The sequence below is a fragment of the Bubalus kerabau genome, chromosome 4, assembly GCF_029407905.1.
Source record: "Bubalus kerabau isolate K-KA32 ecotype Philippines breed swamp buffalo chromosome 4, PCC_UOA_SB_1v2, whole genome shotgun sequence".
Lineage (NCBI taxonomy): Eukaryota > Metazoa > Chordata > Mammalia > Artiodactyla > Bovidae > Bubalus > Bubalus kerabau.
Window position 1 is genome coordinate 125,488,634 of NC_073627.1, and position 18,508 is coordinate 125,507,141.

At 37.9% G+C, this 18,508-nt stretch overlaps 1 protein-coding gene and 1 long non-coding RNA gene across 2 annotated transcripts in view; both read left to right on the forward strand.

Annotated features, from left to right (window-relative positions):
* LOC129650951 (uncharacterized) overlaps positions 1-2,275 on the forward strand; it is a 36,667-nt gene extending 34,392 nt beyond the window's left edge. Inside the window, exons 4-5 of the mRNA XM_055579714.1 lie at positions 605-749; positions 1,610-2,275. Coding sequence (XP_055435689.1) covers positions 605-749; positions 1,610-1,870 — 406 coding nt within the window. The 3' untranslated portion in view covers positions 1,871-2,275. The remainder of the gene's footprint in view (positions 1-604; positions 750-1,609) is intronic.
* A 10,827-nt stretch (positions 2,276-13,102) lies between these two features.
* On the forward strand, positions 13,103-14,297 carry LOC129651600 (uncharacterized). Its single transcript, XR_008714237.1, has 2 exons — positions 13,103-13,199; positions 14,083-14,297. It is a non-coding gene; the product is annotated as an uncharacterized LOC129651600 (long non-coding RNA).
* The last annotated feature ends 4,211 nt before the right edge of the window (positions 14,298-18,508 follow it).

The window sequence follows — 18,508 nt, forward strand, 5'->3', positions numbered from 1 at the left end:
TCACTGGAAGGACTGATGCTGAAGGTCCAATACTTTGGCTACCTGATAGAAAAAGCCAACTCATTGGAAAAGACCCTAATGCTAGGAAAGATTGAAGGCAGGAGGAGAAGAGGGCGACAGAGGATGAGATGGTTGGATGGCATCACCAATTCGATGGACATGAGTTTGAGCAAACTCTGGCAGATAGTGAAAGACAGGGAGGCCTGGCATGCTGCAGTCCATGGGGTGGCAAAGAGTCAGACACGACTGAGAACTGAACAACAACAACAACATTATAATAAAATAAAACTACTGATCAATAACTCTTCTGAGCATAGACATAAAAATCCTCAATAAAATATTAGCAAATTGAATCCAACAAGATATATATACACCATAACTAAGTGGGATTTATTCCAAGTAGCCAAGGTTGGTTCAGCATTCAGAAACCAGTTTATGCCATCCCTCACATCAACAGGCTAAAGAAGAAAAATCATGTCATATCAGTAGGTGCAGAAAAAGCATTTGACAAAATTCAACATGCATTTTCAGCAAACTAGGATTAGGCTTCCCACCTGACCCAAACTATCACTGGATGGATATTAAAGTCCTGACTCTCCTGCAGGCTTCCTCTGATACCATCCCAGCAGGGAGGTGGAAGAATAAACTCCGGGGGGCTGGAAGTCCCAGCTCCCTCTGTGGCCTTGACTGAACAACTGAACACATATGCCCACCCCACCACAGCCAAGAGAGGTGCTCATTTCAGCCTGGTGAGTTTGGAAATCTAGGGTCTTCTCTCTGCCTTTGCCGGTATTGCGAAGGTGGGAAAAGGACACAGTTCTGTACGACAACTGGCTGGAGTAGAGAGGTTACTGTCTAAAAGTTTTCTGTCTTGCTTGGTTGTGCATTTCTTTATCCTTTAACAGGAGAGTGTGGGCTTCTGTGGGGCTTTATCTTACATCTTGGGGTTACCAGGTTCTTAGCTCCAAGTTGGAAGAAAAAAGAAAACCCAGAGCTCCTACCACTAGGCTGTTCACTGGGTCAGAGATTTAGGCAGATACCCTCTTCACTCCAATTTTCAGAGCTTTCTGGTGTTTTGTATGTAAAATCAGAGTGCTTCCTTAGATTCAATGATAGGAAGAGGGAAAAGCACACCTACAATATCTTCCAAAAAGTAGAAATCTTACTAGGTATTTGAAAATCTTTTTGTTGCAAATACAAAATGTAATATTTTATTCTATACTAGCATCTGACAATGTTCTGTGTATATATGAAAGCTATTAATGTGTGCATATTCATTTTTTTTACTTTTTATTTTGTGTTGGAGTATAGCCAGTTAACAATGCTTGTGATAGTTATAGGTGGACAGCAAAGGGACTCAGCCATACATATACATGTATCTTTTCTTCCCCAGACTCCTCTCCCATCCAGGTTAACACATAACATTTAGCAAGATTCCCTGTGCTATACAGTAATCCATTTTAATAAAGAAGTGTATGTTAGCACCCACTCACTGAATTTTTTTGCTCTAGCCTTTTCTAGATATACCAACATATTGTCATAGATTTTTCTTTTTTCACTTTTTATTACTTTTTTTTCTTTTCTGTTACATGCTGCTGCTGCTGCTAAGTCGCTTCAGTCATGTCCGACTCTGTGTGACCCCATAGACGGCAGCCCACCAGGCTCCCCCGTCCCTGGGATTCTCCAGGCAAGAACGTTGGAAGAGGGGAGAAAGTACCAAATTACAGCGTTAATTAATGGTAGTGAAATTCTTTGTCTTCTTCCTCACTTAGAGATATTTTGTCCCTGCTTAAACCTGATACTGGCTTTGGGCTGGGATATTCTTATGATATTGAGTGCTTTTAATAAGAAAGCTTCTGATGTCAAATGACTTTATAGACCTAAAGATTTGATGATCTAATATTTTCTTTTTATAATATTTATATAATAAACTATATTCATAGAATTCCTAATGTTGAATCATCCTTGCATTTTCAGAATAAATATCATTTGGACTCAATATATTTTTTAGCATGCTGCTAGATTCTATTTGCTAATATTTTATTTAACATTTTATATCAATATTTATAACTGAGACTGTTCTTTAGTTTTCATTTCTAAACATTCTTTGTCTAATGTTGGTATTGACATAATGTTTGCTTCATTAAGAGAATTTGGAAGCTTTCCTCAAACTTTCAGTTTATTTTTTTTAGTTTATTTTCAATTTTTTTTAGTTGGAATCTCTACTTATTAATAGCCTTGATAGATTTCACCTATGAAACTATCATGTTCAGTAAATTGGGAAAGGAAGCATTTGCCAAGTTCCCTTATGTTTTCCTATGAAGTTCAGCTTATTTACATTTTATAGTCTCATCTATGTATGTTTTGACAAATTATACTAGTTGAAAATCATCTATTTTGTCTATGTTTTAAAAGTTGTCTTCTTAGAATCAAATAAATTCATTTCCTATGATCCTTTGAATTACCTTGGGATCTGGGTTATTTATGCCTGTATTTTTTGCCCTTTATTTTTTGAAAAACATGACTGGTAGGTTCAGTTTTTGTGTGTGTGTGTTTTTTTTTCCTTCAGAAAATCAGCTTTTAGTTTTGTCTGTTATATATTTTGTCTATTTTCTAGAGGGTTTTATTTTGCTGTTGTCTTCAATTTTTAAATTTTTTTCCTTTCCTTTGTACCTTGGTTCACTTTGCTGTTTCTTTTCTGATTTTTTTTTAATCAAACACTTCATACTTTATTTTCATTAATACTAGTTTTATTGATATTAATATTTAAGTCACTATGCTGCTAAGTCACTTCAGTCGTGTCCAACTCTGTGCGACCCCATAGACCCAGCCCACCAGGCTCCCCCATCCCTGGGATTCTCCAGGCAAGAACACTGGAGTGGGTTGCCATTTCCTTCTCCAATGCATGAAAGTGAAAAGTGAAAGTGAAGTCGCTCAGTCATATCCTTGGTAAAAATTTAACTGTATCCCATGTTATTTTTTTTTTATTTTTTTATTGAAGGGTAATTGCTTTACAGAATTTTGGTGTTTTCTGTCAAATCTCAACATGAATCAGCCATAAGTATACCTATATCCGCTCCCTTTTGAAACTTCCTCCCATCTCCCTCCCCAACCCACCCCTCTAGGTGGATACAGAGCCCCTGTTTGAGTTTTCTGAGCCATATAGCAAATTCCCATTGGCTATTTATTTTACATATGGTAATGTAAGTTTCTATGTTACTCTTTCCATACATCTCACCCTCTCCTCCCCTCTCCTCATGTGCATAAGTCTATTCTCTATGTCTGCTTCATTGCTGCCCTCTAAATAAGTTCTTCAGTACCATTCTTCTAGATTCCATATGTATGTGTTAAAATACGATATTTATCTCTCTCTTTCTGACTCACTTCACTCTGTATAATAGGTTCTAGGTTCATCCATCTCATCAGAACTGACTCAAATGCATTCTTTTTATAGCTGAGTAATATTTCATTGTGTGTATGTACCACAACTTCTTTATCCATTCATCTATTGATGGACATCTAGGTTGCTTCCATATTCTAGCTATTGTAAATAGTGCTACAATGAACAATGGGTGTATCCCATGCTGTCTTTTTAATTATTATCTTTTATCTGCTTCACAACTTTTTGTTTGTACTTTCCTCCTTAACTGAAAAGTTGTTCAAGGTTTTGGGTTGTTGCTGTTTTACCTAAAGGTAGAAATGCTGCCTTCTCTCTTTTTGTTATTTTCCCACTTTAATATGTTACATTAATAGTGTCCATACTATTTCTACTTTTTTAAGTCATAAAAATTACTCTGTGGACAAAAATATGGAGCCAATCCCATATTCTTTTATGCCAATCCAAGGGGCATTTGGGTGAAAAAAATCATGCAGTCTCTAATTTTAAAATGTTAGGTATGTGTACTATTCCACTCAGACTATCATAACAAAACACCATACATTGGGTGGCTTAAACAACAGAAATTCATTTTCTCACACTTCTGGAGTTTAGAAAAGTTCAAGATCAAGATTCTGGCATATTTCAGTTTCTAGTGAGGCTTGTCTGGGGTCTTGCCTTTGAGTGTAGAAGAGAGAAAGATTTTCCTCTTTCTCTTCTTGTAAGGCCACCCATCTTATTGTTTTAGGGCCCCACCCATATGACCTCATTTAATTTTAATTACCTCCTAAATTCTCCAAGCCAGGATTCAGAAATACATGAACAGTGAACTTCCAGATGTTCAAGCTGGTTTTAGAAAAGGCAGAAGAACCAGAGATCAAATTGCCAACATCCACTGGATCATCAAAAAAGCAAGAGAGTTCCAGAAAAACATCTATTTCTGCTTTATTAACTATGCCAAAGCCTTTGACTGTGTGGATCACAACAAACTGTGGAAAATTCTGAAAGAGATGGGCATACCATACCACCTGACCTGCCTCTTGAGAAACCTATATGCAGGTCAGGAAGCAACAGTTCGAACTGGACATGGAACAACAGACTGGTTCCAAATAGGAAAAGGAGTACGTCAAGGCTGTATATTGTCGCCCTGCTTATTTAACTTATATGCAGAGTACATCATGAGAAATGCTGGGCTGGAAGAAGCACAAACTGGAATCAAGAATGCTGGGAGAAATATCAATAACGTCAGCTATACAGATGACATCACTCTTATGGTAGAAAGTGAAGAACAACAAAAGAGCTTCTTGATGCAAGTGAAAGAAGAGAGTGAAAAACTTGGCTTTAAGCTCAACATTCAGAAAACTAAGATCATGGCATCTGGTCCCATCACTTCATGGCAAATAGATGGGGAAACAGTGGCTGACTTTATTTTGGGGGGCTCAAAAATCACTGCAGATGGTAACTGCAGCCATGAAATTAAAAGACACTTACTCCTTGGAAAGAAAGTTATTACTCTAGACAGCATATTAAAAAGCAGAGACATTACTTTGCCAACAAAGGACCATCTAGTCAAGGCTATGGTTTTTCCAGTAGTCATGTATGGATGTGAGAGTTGGACTATAAAGAAAGCTGAGCACCGAAGAATTGATGCTTTTGAACTGTGGCATTGGACAAGACTCTTGAGAGTCCCTTGGACTGCAAGGAGATCAAACCAGTCCATCCTAAAGGAGATCAGTTCTGAGTGTTCATTGGAAGGGCTGATGTTAAAGCTGAAACTCCAATACTTTGGCCACATGATACAAAGAGTTGACTCATTTGAAAAGACCCTGATGCTGGGAAAGATTGAAGGCAGGAGGAGAAGAGGATGACAGAGGATGAGATGCTTGGATGGCATCACCGACTCAATGGACACAAGTTTGAGTAAACTCCAGTAGTTGGTGATGGACAGGGAGGCCTGGCATGCTGTGGTCCATGGAATCGCAAAGAGTAGCCAGAACTGAGCGACTGAACTGAACTAAACCTCCTAAAGGCCTTGTCTCCAAATATAGCCATGCTGGGGTTTAATGGCTCAACATATGAGCTTGGAAGAGAATTTAGTTGATTGCACTATATATGAATCAAAAATCTATCCTATTGACTGTGTTCAGTTCAGTTCAGTCGCTCAGTCGTGTCCGACTCTTTGCAACCCCATGAATCGCAGCACTCCAGGCCTCCCTGTCCATCACCAACTCCCGGAGTTCACTGAGACTCACGTCCATCGAGTCAGTGATGCCATTCAGCCATCTCATCCTCTGTCGTCCCCTTCTCCTCCTGCCCCCAATCCCTCCCAGCATCAGTCTTTTCCAATGAGTCAACTCTTCACATCAGGTGGCCAAAGTACTGGAGTTTCAGCTTTAGCATCATTCCTTCCAAAGAAATCCCAGGGCTGATCTCCTTCAGAATGGACTGGTTGGATCTCCTTGCAGTCCAAGGGACTCTCAAGAGTCTTCTCCAACACCACAGTTCAAAAGCATCAATTCTTCAGCGCTCAGCTTTCTTCACAGTCCAACTCTCACATCCATACATGACCACAGGAAAAACCATAACCTTGACTAGACGGACCTTTGTTGGCAAAGTAATGTCTCTGCTTTTGAATATGCTATCTAGGTGGGTCATAACTTTCCTTCCAAGAAGTAAGCATCTTTTAATTTCATGGCTGCGGTCACCATCTGCAGTGATTTTGGAGCCCAAAAAAATAAAGTCTGACACTGTTTCCACTGTTTCTCCATCTATTCCAATGAGTGATGGGACCAAATGCCATGATCTTCGTTTTCTGAATGTTGAGCTTTAAGCCAATTTTTTGGAAAACAAGAGAATGGGAAAGACTAGAGATCTTTTCAAGAAAATTAGAGATACCAAGGGAACATTTCCTGCAAAGATGGGCTCAATAAAGGACAGAAATCGTATGGAACTAACAGAAGCAGAAGATATTAAGAAGAGGTGGCAAGAATACACAGAAGAACTGTACAAAAAGATCTTCACGACCCAGATAATCACGATGGTGTGATCACTGACCTAGAGCCAGACATCCTGGAATGTGAAGTCAAGTGGGCCTTAGAAAGTATCACTACGAACAAAGCTAGTGGAGGGGATGGAATTCCAGTTGAGCTCTTTCAAATCCTGAAAGATGATGCTGTGAAAGTGCTGCACTCAATATGCCAGCAAATGTGGAAAACTCAGCAGTGGCCACAGGACTGGAAAAGGTCAGTTTTCATTCCAATCCCAAAGAAAGGCAATGCCAAAGAATGCTCAAACTACCGCACAATTGCACTCATCTCACATGCTAGTAAAGTAATGCTCAAAATTCACCAAGCCAGGCTTCAGCAATACGTGAACCGTGAACTTCCTGATGTTCAAGCTGGTTTTAGAAAAGGCAGAGGAACCAGAGATCAAATTGCCAACATCCGCTGGATCATGGAAAAAGCAAGAGAGTTCCGAAAAACATCTATTTCTGCTTTATTGACTATGCCAAAGCCTTTGACTGTGTGGATCACAATAATTTAAGGCAAGACTTGTTTAATTACATCTTGGGGTTTTTTGGTTGTTTTATCATTTCTTTCTTGATAATGCTTTTGTTTTGGGTCTCCTTTTCCTATCTTCTTTTGAATCCTTTTATACTCTTTAATTCATATTTCAATTATTTTAATTTTTTTCTGTTCTCTCTTCTGTATATCTTACTGTACATGTTTTCTACAATGCCTTCTCCAAGTTGTTTTCCTCCATGACAATTTTTCTTTCTTCTACTTACTTCCTGAGTTCTACCAGCTCATATCGTATTTCTTCTCATTGCCTCATCATTTCTTCCCTGAGTTTTTGCTTTGATTTTTTTGTACATGGTTTTACTTCAAAGAAGCAACTGGATCATAAAGTTTTTGGTCCATGTTGAAATATGTATTCATAATTTTCATATGTCCCAGGAAAATAATTTTTTGGTGAATATCACTTGTCAATAAATTTTACTGCTAATTCCTCCTATTTTGTAATATATTTTTATAGATGCTGTGCAAGCTCTTTTATGGACCAACTATTTTCAAGGAATTTCTGTAGGCGGGGAGGACCACTGTAGCATTCTCGGATTTCATATCACAGAGGGCTCTCTTCTCTTCAGCAGACATAGGTAACACAGCTTTCTGCAAGTAACTGGCCTGTGGGATTTTGTTTGTAACAGACCCTCTTCCCCTCCTCTGAACCTAATTGCTTCTCCAGGGTGTGTTCTCTTTCTCATCCCTATCTATCTCTATTTCTAACATCTCTTTCCCCTCCTTCTCTTCCTCATGCCCAGTGTCTCTTGTGTGAAATTAAACTTATTTTGGCACCTTTAACAAATTATTTCATATTCTCTTTTCCAGTTTCTCAGAAAATGGCATTTGTGTTTTTGTTTTTATGTCTCTTTGTTGATTGATTTTGTTTGGTTTCCTGGAAAAGATGGAAATTGCCTTATCTGTGTAGTGTTCATCCTAGAAATCTTCCACTAGAAATTATGCAATCTACAGTTAGGACAGAACATGTAGATTATGTAAACAAGCTACTCAATTGATGCCTGAATACAACCTTGTTTTATTCATTTCTGTAACTCTGGCACTACAGAAATGTGTCAGCCTAGGGTACCACTGGGTTTGGTTCAGCTGAAAGAGACACAGGCCAGGAACATATATAAAAGATGTGGTGTTTAATATTTCCTTGGCCATTGTCCAAGGTAAAGCAAGACAATTTTCTGTGTGGGCCTCCAATTCTCCAACTGAATTGGGTGAAAGGATCACAATTAACCCTCCTTTTTAAGAAAGGTCAGCAGTTTTTATAAATATCTGGACAAATATATGATGATATCAGATTTCAGGATATATTCTATATTATAAAGATAAAATTTTATATTAAAAATACATGATTTACATTGAGTCAAACTTCTGAAAGAATCCTCAGCCATGACACCTCCAGGAAGGAGATGTCCCAGTATATCTTCATTATATCCTTACTAGGCTCAAACTTTTTAAATTTGGCTTTTCCAACAAACATAATTTAAAAGTGTGGGGAGATGTTTTCCCTTTTCCCAACACTTGGCATTTTAATTATTAAATGCTTTTCCAAGTTAAATTTTGAGTGCACAAGCCATGCTGCTGTCTAATAATGTAATTTGGAAAACAAATTATATGTAATTTCCCTGACAATCTGAAATCTGTAAACCACTAAAAGAGAGCCAAGTCATTGAGCTGCATGATAATTAATGTTGATAATAAAATAATTATATTTTACATTGCAAAGGTCTAAAAATTCACAGTAATTCTTCATATCTTATTTTGCTTACTGACATTAGGAAAATAGAACAAGTTTGCTTCACTTCCAAAAACACTGAAGTTTCTAATATCTGCAAAAGGAATCATCTTTATTAATAAAACTGTGAAGATAAGACAGTTAGTTGTAAGTGCTCTAAGTCAAAACGTGCCTTTTCCACCATAACCTAGAGATCTGGGGAGGTGGTTTAAATCCAGTCACCAGGGGACAATTTAGCAAGTATCTAAAACTTGGGCATTACTTACTGTGGCCTTCTAATCTTTTATTTCCTAACAATCATATTTGGGTTCAATAAATCGGTAACTAAATATAAACGAGACAGAATAACTAATGCCCAGGTCCTAGATGCTAACTAGATTGTTTACTTTTGTTTTTGATAAATAAAATGCTATATTGGATTCTCCTTACAAAAAATAGGTTTGTTTTAAACTTTAAAATGAAAATATACTTGATAAGTATTCTTATCATGACTAAACAACCTAATCTAAAATAAAAATGCAAACTTTCTCAGCTTGCCTCACCTACTGTTCATTTTACAAACTCAACTTAATCTGTTTGATTTGCTTGGCAAAGCAGGTGTGTAACATAAACTACTCTCTCAGCATTTCTCAACATTGTTTCTAATGTTTTCAAGGTGTATGAACTGAAAGTATCCCCCTCAAAATTCCTGTTGGTAGCTTGACCCCCAGTGTGATGGTATTGGGTCAGGAGGGTGGAGTACTTCTGAATGGAGTGCTTTTATGCCTTTATGAAAGAGACCTCAGACAGTTCCCTTGTTCTTTTCTTCCACATGAGGACACAGCAAGAAGATGACTGTCTATAAACCAGGAAGCCACCACTTAATAGACACTAAATCTGCCAGAACCATGATTTTGAACTTCCCAGTCTCCAGAACTATAATAAGTGTTTGTTGTTCAAACTACCCAGTATGTGGTATTTTTCCGTGCATGCTAAGTCGCTTCAGTCACGCCCAACTCTTTGCAACCCAACGGACTGTAGCCCACTAGGCTCCTCTGTCCATGGGATTCTCCAGGCAAGAATACTGGAGCGGGTTGCCATTTCCTCCTCCAGGGGATCTTCCTGACTCAAAAACTGAAACTATGTCTCTTAAGTCTCCTGCATTGGCAGGCAAGTTCTTTACCACTAGTGCCACCTGGGAAGCCCCATGATATTTTTGTTATAGCAGCCCAAACGCAAATGAAATATAATTATCCCATTTTACAGATGTGCAATTCAATAACCAAAGAGGTGAGGCAGGAGACAGGAGTAATGGAGTGCAGACTTTACTCTGTTATCTGCCTGACTTAACCCCAAACCCCTGATCTCTCTACTCACCTTTGTGAACACACACTTAAACACTCTCATAGGAGAACAGGAAAATACCATGTCCCACACTGCACTGCCACAATCAGAATCCACAATTAACACACAGTTGGAAAAGGGACCTGGTGAAGTGATAGATGCCACTCCCACTCACATTTTATCCAACAAGGCAAGTCACACGATCACATTTAACTACCCTGTGTTCAAAAACAGGAGAGAGAGAAATACTTGGTAGGCAGCACTGATGACTGTGGCATTTAGTCTAGAGGTGGTATCTGTAGTTGATGAGGCTAATGAAGTCAGCTTGTACTTAATGTTAAAGGACTTTGAACTCCATGTTCTAGGACATCCGGAACCACTGAAGGTTTTGAGCAAGAACATGACACCATAATGGATTGAGCAGCAATCTGAATTCCCATAAAAGACATGGGCTACTAGACTCTGAGGCCTGCTCTCCAATTATCGTTTCAAACCAACCTAGTTCATGCTTTTTTCTCACTCATCAAAGCAGAACCTGGGGCATGCCTCCTCAGGCCAGCTTCTCCCTCCTAAGAACCACAGAACGATATGATCTTTTAACACTAAAAGGAAAAGCTATTATCTGGCACAGGGTGAAGAGTCCTGCTGACACCACTTCAGGTAAATTGTAGTTGTCTGTGGCAGGAAGGTGATCGAAGGCTCTCAGAGGAGAGCAGCCTGCCCCCAGGAGCAGGTACTATCACACAGCTGTGTAATTGAACTTGTTCCTTTTATTTAGTGGCAAAACCTTAGAAGTTCCCTCTCTGAAAAAGAAAATGCATACAAACAGAGACACAGAAAATATAAGCCTGTACTATGATTCATCTTGTTTTTTAGGGACAGATTCCAAGCTTTATGCTCATCAGAGCAAAAGGTGGTTGGGCCCATTTCCTCGAGTCTAGACAATTTGTGGCCATGTTGTTGTCACTTCATGTACTTTAAGACTGACATTATTTACAAATTCCTTCTACACGTGGTTCTTTTACAATGTCTAAGATAGACTCTTGTAAAATTAAATATTTAATACTATGAGACAATGTGTATACATATATATATGTAGACATACATATATGACTATATGTAGCAACAGATTTGTATACAGAATATATAAAAAAGTATACAAATATATAAATAAAAAATTATTTATATATAAAATATATTTAAAAATTAAGGGTGTTAAATACAATAAAAATGGACAAAAGACTTACACGCTACTCAAAGGAAGATATATGAATAGCAAATAAGTACATGAAAAATGCTTAGTATCATTAGTTATCAGGGAAATGTAAATTAAAACAACATGATCCTACCATACTGACTAGAATAGATAAAATTAAAAAGATTACCAATATTAACTACCGTCGAGGATGTGAAACAACTGAAATTTTCATCCACTGCTGTCAGGAGTGCAAAATTGTACAACTGATCTGGAAATGTAAGAAGTTTCTGATAAAGTTGTACTTTCATTTACCCTATCACTGAAACACTTCACTCTCGGGTGACCACCTTAGTGAAATTAAAATATATATTCACAAAAAGACACAAAAATATTCCACCTGCTTCATTCAAAACACCTAAAAAGTAGAAATCAACCCAGATGCAAATGACAATATATTTATACAATGGAAAACTACTCAGCAATGTAAAAGAACAAGCAATTGCTTCTTCAAACACATGCTTGAATCTGAAAAGCATTTTACTAAAAGAAAGAAGTTGAACACAAAAGTTCTATAAGATTCTAAAGTTCTATAACACAAAAGTACTATAAGATTCAATTTATATAAAGTCCTAAAATAGGCAAAGTTAATCTATGGCAACAGAACCTTTGACTGTGACCTATGGGTAGACAGAGCAAGCTTTGACTGCAATGGATAAAAGGGAATTTTCTAGAATAATGGGAATGTTCAACATCTTTGTGTATCAATAATGCAGGAAATACTCATTTGTCAAAATTTATTGCTTACTGCAATTAGTATCTGTGCATTTCACTGTATGTTACAATATCTCAAAATATTAAAAATGGTTATTTAACAACCTGATCTAAATAATGACAGCTAGAATTTCTTAGAAATGCATTAGCCCTGATACATCTGCTATATTTAGTTCCTATTTTGGAAACTTCTAACATATAGCATGATAAAATATAGGAATCACAAAATCGAAATTCTGTAGTAGACAATAGCCAACATAAATCAATAAAATGGTCTGGATAAAGCAGTAAGGAGTTGGCCCATGGTGAACTGCAGAGAGAATGCCACATTTTAGAAGCCTTCAGATATGGCTCCAGCCAATGTTTGCTTCTTGGATTTGCTGGCCCAGAGTTGCTATGTTTCCTGGTTTCTCAATAGACATCGGAAAAAAAAAAAAAAAAAAAAAAAAAAAAAATATATATATATATATATATATATATATATATGAGAAACATACCAGCATTTATATTTGCAAAATTAATTTTAAAACTAAACACCAAGCAAGACAAACATTGTGTTTGATATAAATTTTAAGCAACATAAAATGACCCTAGCCTTCTCAGCCCCACCTAGACTCCAGTTATCTCACTACAGAATTAATACCTGTGGCGGATTCATTTTGATATTTGGCAAAACTAATACAATTATGTAAAGTTTAAAAATAAAATAAAATTAAAAAAATAAAAATAAAAAATAAAAAACAAAACAAAAAAAAAACAAAAGGAAGCAGGAAGAAATAATCATTGCTCAGAAACTAAATGTCAAGACATGCTTCCTTAATCCAATCAAACCCAAGTTTTTTCTGGTTGGTAATGGAGGGAGAACATCATTTCCAACTCTTTCAATATTTTCCTCCTTCTTGCTAATGTCCCTTGTCACCTCTCCATGCCAGCCCTAGGAGGCACTATTCACAGTTGAAATCTATGCCATATCACACACACACACACCTCAAAAGCTGATGTCAGACTTAAATTCTTAAACTCAGCTTCAATAAAATTTCTGAAGAAAAAAGAACATACAGAAAGATAATCTAGTTTGTGAGATTAAGTTATCTCAATTTATTTTGTTATCTTTCACTTATGATGCCATGTCATTGACACACGATTCTTTCCCACTGCCTCACCTGAGAAGTTGTAGACCTCTGCATCTCTGACTAAATACTAGCCTGCATCCATGGATCAAAGGTAAATTAATCTCACACCCCATTTTTCTTGGGATAATTCTTGGTATACGCATATTTTGTTGGCATAATTATTAATAGCTTCTCTTTAACACTCAGAGTTGGCCTGGTTTGAAAGACAAATTTTACAGTCCCCCTTGTCAGAGGGCACCTTAAAACTGGAATAACTATCATATCTAGACTTTGAGCCTATAACCAAGAGGGAAGGAAAGTTTTTTCTTGCCTATCCATGGCTCACCTTTTACGTGCCAATTTCCTAGCAAAAGAACCTATAAATAACAAAGAATTCCACTTTGTTTCTGAAATGATTTTAAAAGTCATAAAAAAATAAATAAACATTGAAAGTCAATGGACATGTGGTTTTCTGAAACTAAGCATTATATGAAAAGATTATGTGAGTCCCTAAATCCTTGAAATTAATATGACTGTAGAACGTAGAATAATAGATTTGGGAAGAAGACTTGATGGTGTAAAAGCAAGATCTCTGACAAAAGGAAATGGAATTGATAAAATGGGGGAGGAGGAATGAAAGAAAGAGGGCATATTGGAGTCCTTGAGAAAACATACCTTGTCCCACCTTAAAAGTCAAGATCCTGAGTGAAGTCAGTGGGTTAAAGTTAGTGAAGACTTTACATGTGTTCAGGGGGTCACCAGGTCAGAGGGTGCCTGTGCCTCCTGTCTCAGCACAGAGTTGAAGGAGAGCTACAGGCCTTAGACAGAAACCTCGTATAATCATGGTGTAAGAGCCGCAGAGTGTCAAAGGCTAAGTAAGGCGTACAGGCAGGCAGATGAGGGCAACCCATAAAGACTCAGACAATCCAGCTAGTGTGAACAGAACATCAGAAAATCTCTAAAACCTCATTTTCCCTTCTACTTTCTCCATGCAGACTAATTCACGGAAAACTTTTTGTAGACCACCAACCTCACAAGTTCTCAGACTTATCAGATGTGTTAGTGTCATGACATTGGATATTGCAGCCTAAAAACTAGATAACTTCACCTTTCAAATTCTGCAGCAGTTGTAAAATGTAATGCTTTTTTGAAAATATGAATATGTGCCTGTATAATTGCATGCCTAGAAATAAAAAGTATGCAAAAACAAGTGTTCATCTCTGAATGTTGAGATTAAATGTACATTTTTGCAAAGAATTTGATTACTTTTTCCACCAGAAAAAAATAAGTAACTGTTTTTTAAATTTTGCACTGATTGATGTGTGTAGTATGAAATACAGAATTCTTTACAGAAAGGTAGAAACTGGTTACTTATTTCTTTAATTTGAAGACTCATTATATTTTAAAAAAAAAGGTCACATCGTTTCTCAAAGTAGAACTAATGCAAACACTACTAAGCATCACTCTTTCTAACACGTGATTGTTTTTGCAGCATATCTTATACGGTCATCACCAACAGCAAGCCTTAGGAGGCATTACTATAAAGAATTAGAATCATGTTTCAATTGTTGGTCTTGTATAGGAAAATACATTGAAGGCCCTAAATTCCCTTTCTCTGCTTATAGATTGATACATTAAATTGTTCACTGTATTTTAAAAAATAAAAGAGAACAAGAGAGTCTTTAGAACCCCACATGTGGGGCTCATATATGGCTGAGAAATGGGTTGTAGACCAGCCAGCCTTCATGAGTGGTTCAAAAAGGAAACAGATGGCCTGACATGTTAGCCAGAGTCCTTGGCAGATGAGTGATCACAGAGGATACCAGTCAGTGACAGAGGACAATGAGCAAATGACCAAGATGAGGCACATCTTTGCGGGTGCAGAAGACAACCATGGGCACCTTGCCCTGCCCCTACCATGAAGCCCAAAAGCCCTTGGAATCTTAGTTGCTACACTGGGGAGAATGACCAAGAGGGTAAGAATCCTAGTTTTTGACCATGTTTATGTTGAAATTCCTGAAAAATAAAGTTGGCTGAGTTTATCTGCAATCAGGGTAACTACATTTTCTGTTTTAAGTGAAAAAGGGGTATGAAATGAAAGCTACATTTTTGGTTTCTGTACATCTGAGTCTGTGACCTGTGAATTTCTTACCCACTCTATTATATTTCCCCAGGTACTCTATGGTTTTTGTTATTGCTTTCCACCTGATAGCATAAAAAGCCTAAAAATCTTAAGGAAAAGCAAGTTTGGTGACTGGATTGCATCAAAAATATATATATTTGAAGTTGATACAACACCCAGAGAAACCATAAATCTGACCTCTGCATGGCATTTCAAGTAGTGGACTCATTATCCATAACCATGTTCCCACAATCAGGAAATGTAATTTTTGTCATTTGTTTCAAACTCTGCCCCCACCAAAACCTGAACCTGAACTGCCAAGAATAACAAAATTGACAGATTTGTAATTCAACTCTCCATTTCCCCTTCCTGTTTGTTTGATGGATGTGTAGATTAGCAGTGAAATGGCCCAAGACTAGCAAGAAAATTAGGGGAAAATATCTGGTCGTGGTCTCATAACAGAACTTACTACTATAACCTGCCCACCTTCTGCATCTGTATCTTTGCTTTAACATGTGCACACAGAGAGGCGTGTCCACATGCGCACACACGCATCCTCTACAAAACAAACCTATTGTTCTTAATATTTCTAGAGCAAATACATCTTTAAAATAGGAATGCATTATTTGTACTTTAACTTTTTAAATTTACATTGGTCCACTTGTATTTTTCTTTAATCTCAGGGAGATCCTTTTAAAGAAAAATTGTCCTTGGCCTCCAAAACTCTCTTCAACTAAGCCTCCACATTCTTCTCATAAACCCAACATAGGGAAGGCCTGTACCTTCCAAGCCCTGTACCTTCACACAACAACCTCTTGTCCTTCATGGATCTCCCATCCAATTAGCCGTCCTCTTCCTTTTCAAGCACCCAAGTCAGAGTACCAGCCTCAGACCTTTGCCATTGCCCTTGCACATGATGGTGGATCTTGGATGCAAGATGTGCATTTGAGGATGCAAAAGCCTCAAAGGCCCTCCCTCCTCTCAGCCCCATGCACGGGGTCCACTGCCCATAAACAAATCACCTGCTATGTGGCCAGATCTCATTCACCATTACCCCTAGACATTGCTCTCCTCCAAGGTCTCCACTTACACATTCCTTTCCTCTGACCATAACTCATCTCTTTCCATTTTTTCTAAATTCCACACTTCCAGTGACTGTTTTTTATGATCATTATGATCTCTAGATCCTTGAACTCTGTCATGCCTCTTGGATGTCCAAGGACCTTTTTCTGGACTCATTGACTCTCTAACTGTCCTGGACCCAATGGCAGTCATGATCACTAATACTCTACCACCTTACTTTCAAAAATACTCCAACTCTTTGCTTTCCTCAATATAGCCCCATTACCCCCTGCCAAGCATCCATGAAAGATACTTCTTGAAAGACAACTTTATTAACCTGAAACAAGTTGTCCTTTTGTGCCCTGTTGGATCTTTCTCATATTTCTTGAGCATGGTGTCTAAACTCCCACCTCCAACGCTATCCAGGATCCCCCAATTTCAGCCTTACCAAGACCAATCAATGGATTATTGACCTCAAAATATTTCTCTATTTTGCTTGATTCCATCTCTTCCTGCTTTGCTCCAGAATTTTTCTCCCTCTGTTTTGCATTTTCAATCTCTCTCCCTCCAAGTTCCTTCAACTAAGTTAAGCATCATGCTAAATTTTTCCCACATCTTAAAATACTTCCCTCTGCTCTGACTAGAATGAGATGATCATTTCATGTCTCTTATCTTTTTAATCACAATTTATTGAACAAGTACTCTAATTCCATTCCCCCTTCTGGCTTCCCACTTACCTCTTACCATTTAGGACCAGCCTTCTCTTCTCAGAGGCCACATCTCAGTGCCTACCCTCCATCTTTTCTCTGAAACCTTTGACACTGCTAACCCTAGCCTCACTGAAATTTCTCTCTTATATCTGCTGAAACTGGCCCTCCTCCTACCTCTCTGATCAATCTCTGTCCCATTTTTTAGCTCTGCTTTATCCTCCTGCTTCCTCAGGTGTAGGCAGTTTCATGACTATCCTCAGCCAGGAGCTTTCTCTATATAAACCCTTTTCTCCAGGGACTATCTCTCTGCTAACATTTTCACTCATCTCCAAGACATCTTCATTTGAACATTGCATTTAGATCTCAAAGTGAGAAGTTGCTAATTTGAATGCATCTTCTTTCCCCCATCTACCACTTTTCCCAGAATTTTCAATTTTTTGTTAATATTCTTTATCATCCTTTATATCACACAGAGTTAAACCTCAAAGTAGTTGTCAAGCCATATATCATCTTTTGCTTCCATATCCAGGCTTTGTCTAATAGCCAGCATCTTCCAAACTTTCTTTCTCTATCTGAAGTCACATTTGTGATGACTCACCTTATATTTTAGTTTAAACTCTTGGTATCACACATTGAAACTCCTGAAATAGCTAAATTGCCTCCCCTCTCATCTCTTCCTTCTCTGAGACAACCCAGATACTTCTATTGAACTAATCTTTTGAAGGCATAGATTTAAGAATACAGCTTCTCCTACTCAAAACAGTCAATGGCACCCCATTGTGATCTTAGTTAATGACAAACTCTCCATTCTGGCATTCGAGGACTTCTACAATATGGCCCCAGCCTGTTTTCCAGTCATGTATTCTACTTATCCTCATGCTCTAATCATTTGAGGAAACTGAAGAAAAATACTGATAAGGGTTAAAACTGAAACATTTCTTTTTCCCCTTACTTTGTACTTCCTCTGTAAGATTTATCATTTAAAATTACCTACTTAGTCCTGTCCAACTCTTTGCAACCCCATGAATCACACACGCCAGGCCTCCCTGTCCATTACCAGCTCCCAGAGTTCACCCAAACTCACATCCATCGAGTCGGTGATGCCATCCAGCCATCTCATCCTCTGTCATCCCCTTCTCCTCCTGCCCCCAACCCCTCCCAGCATCAGTCTTTTCCAATGAATCAACTCTTTGCATGAGGTGGCCAAAGTACTGGAGTTCAGCTTTAGCATCATTCCTTCCAAAGAACACCCAGGACCAATCTCCTTTAGAATAGACTGGTTGGATTTCCTTGCAGTCCAAGGGACTCTCAAGAGTCTTCTTCAGCACCACAGTTCAAAAGCATCAATACTTCGGTGCTCAGCTTTCTTCACAGTCCAACTCTCACATCCATACATGACTACTGGAAAAACCATAGCCTTGACTAGATGGACCTTTGTTGGTAAAGTAATGTCTCTGCTTTTTAATATGCTATCTAGGTTGGTCATAACTTTCCTTCCAAGGAGTAAGCATCTTTTAATTATATGGC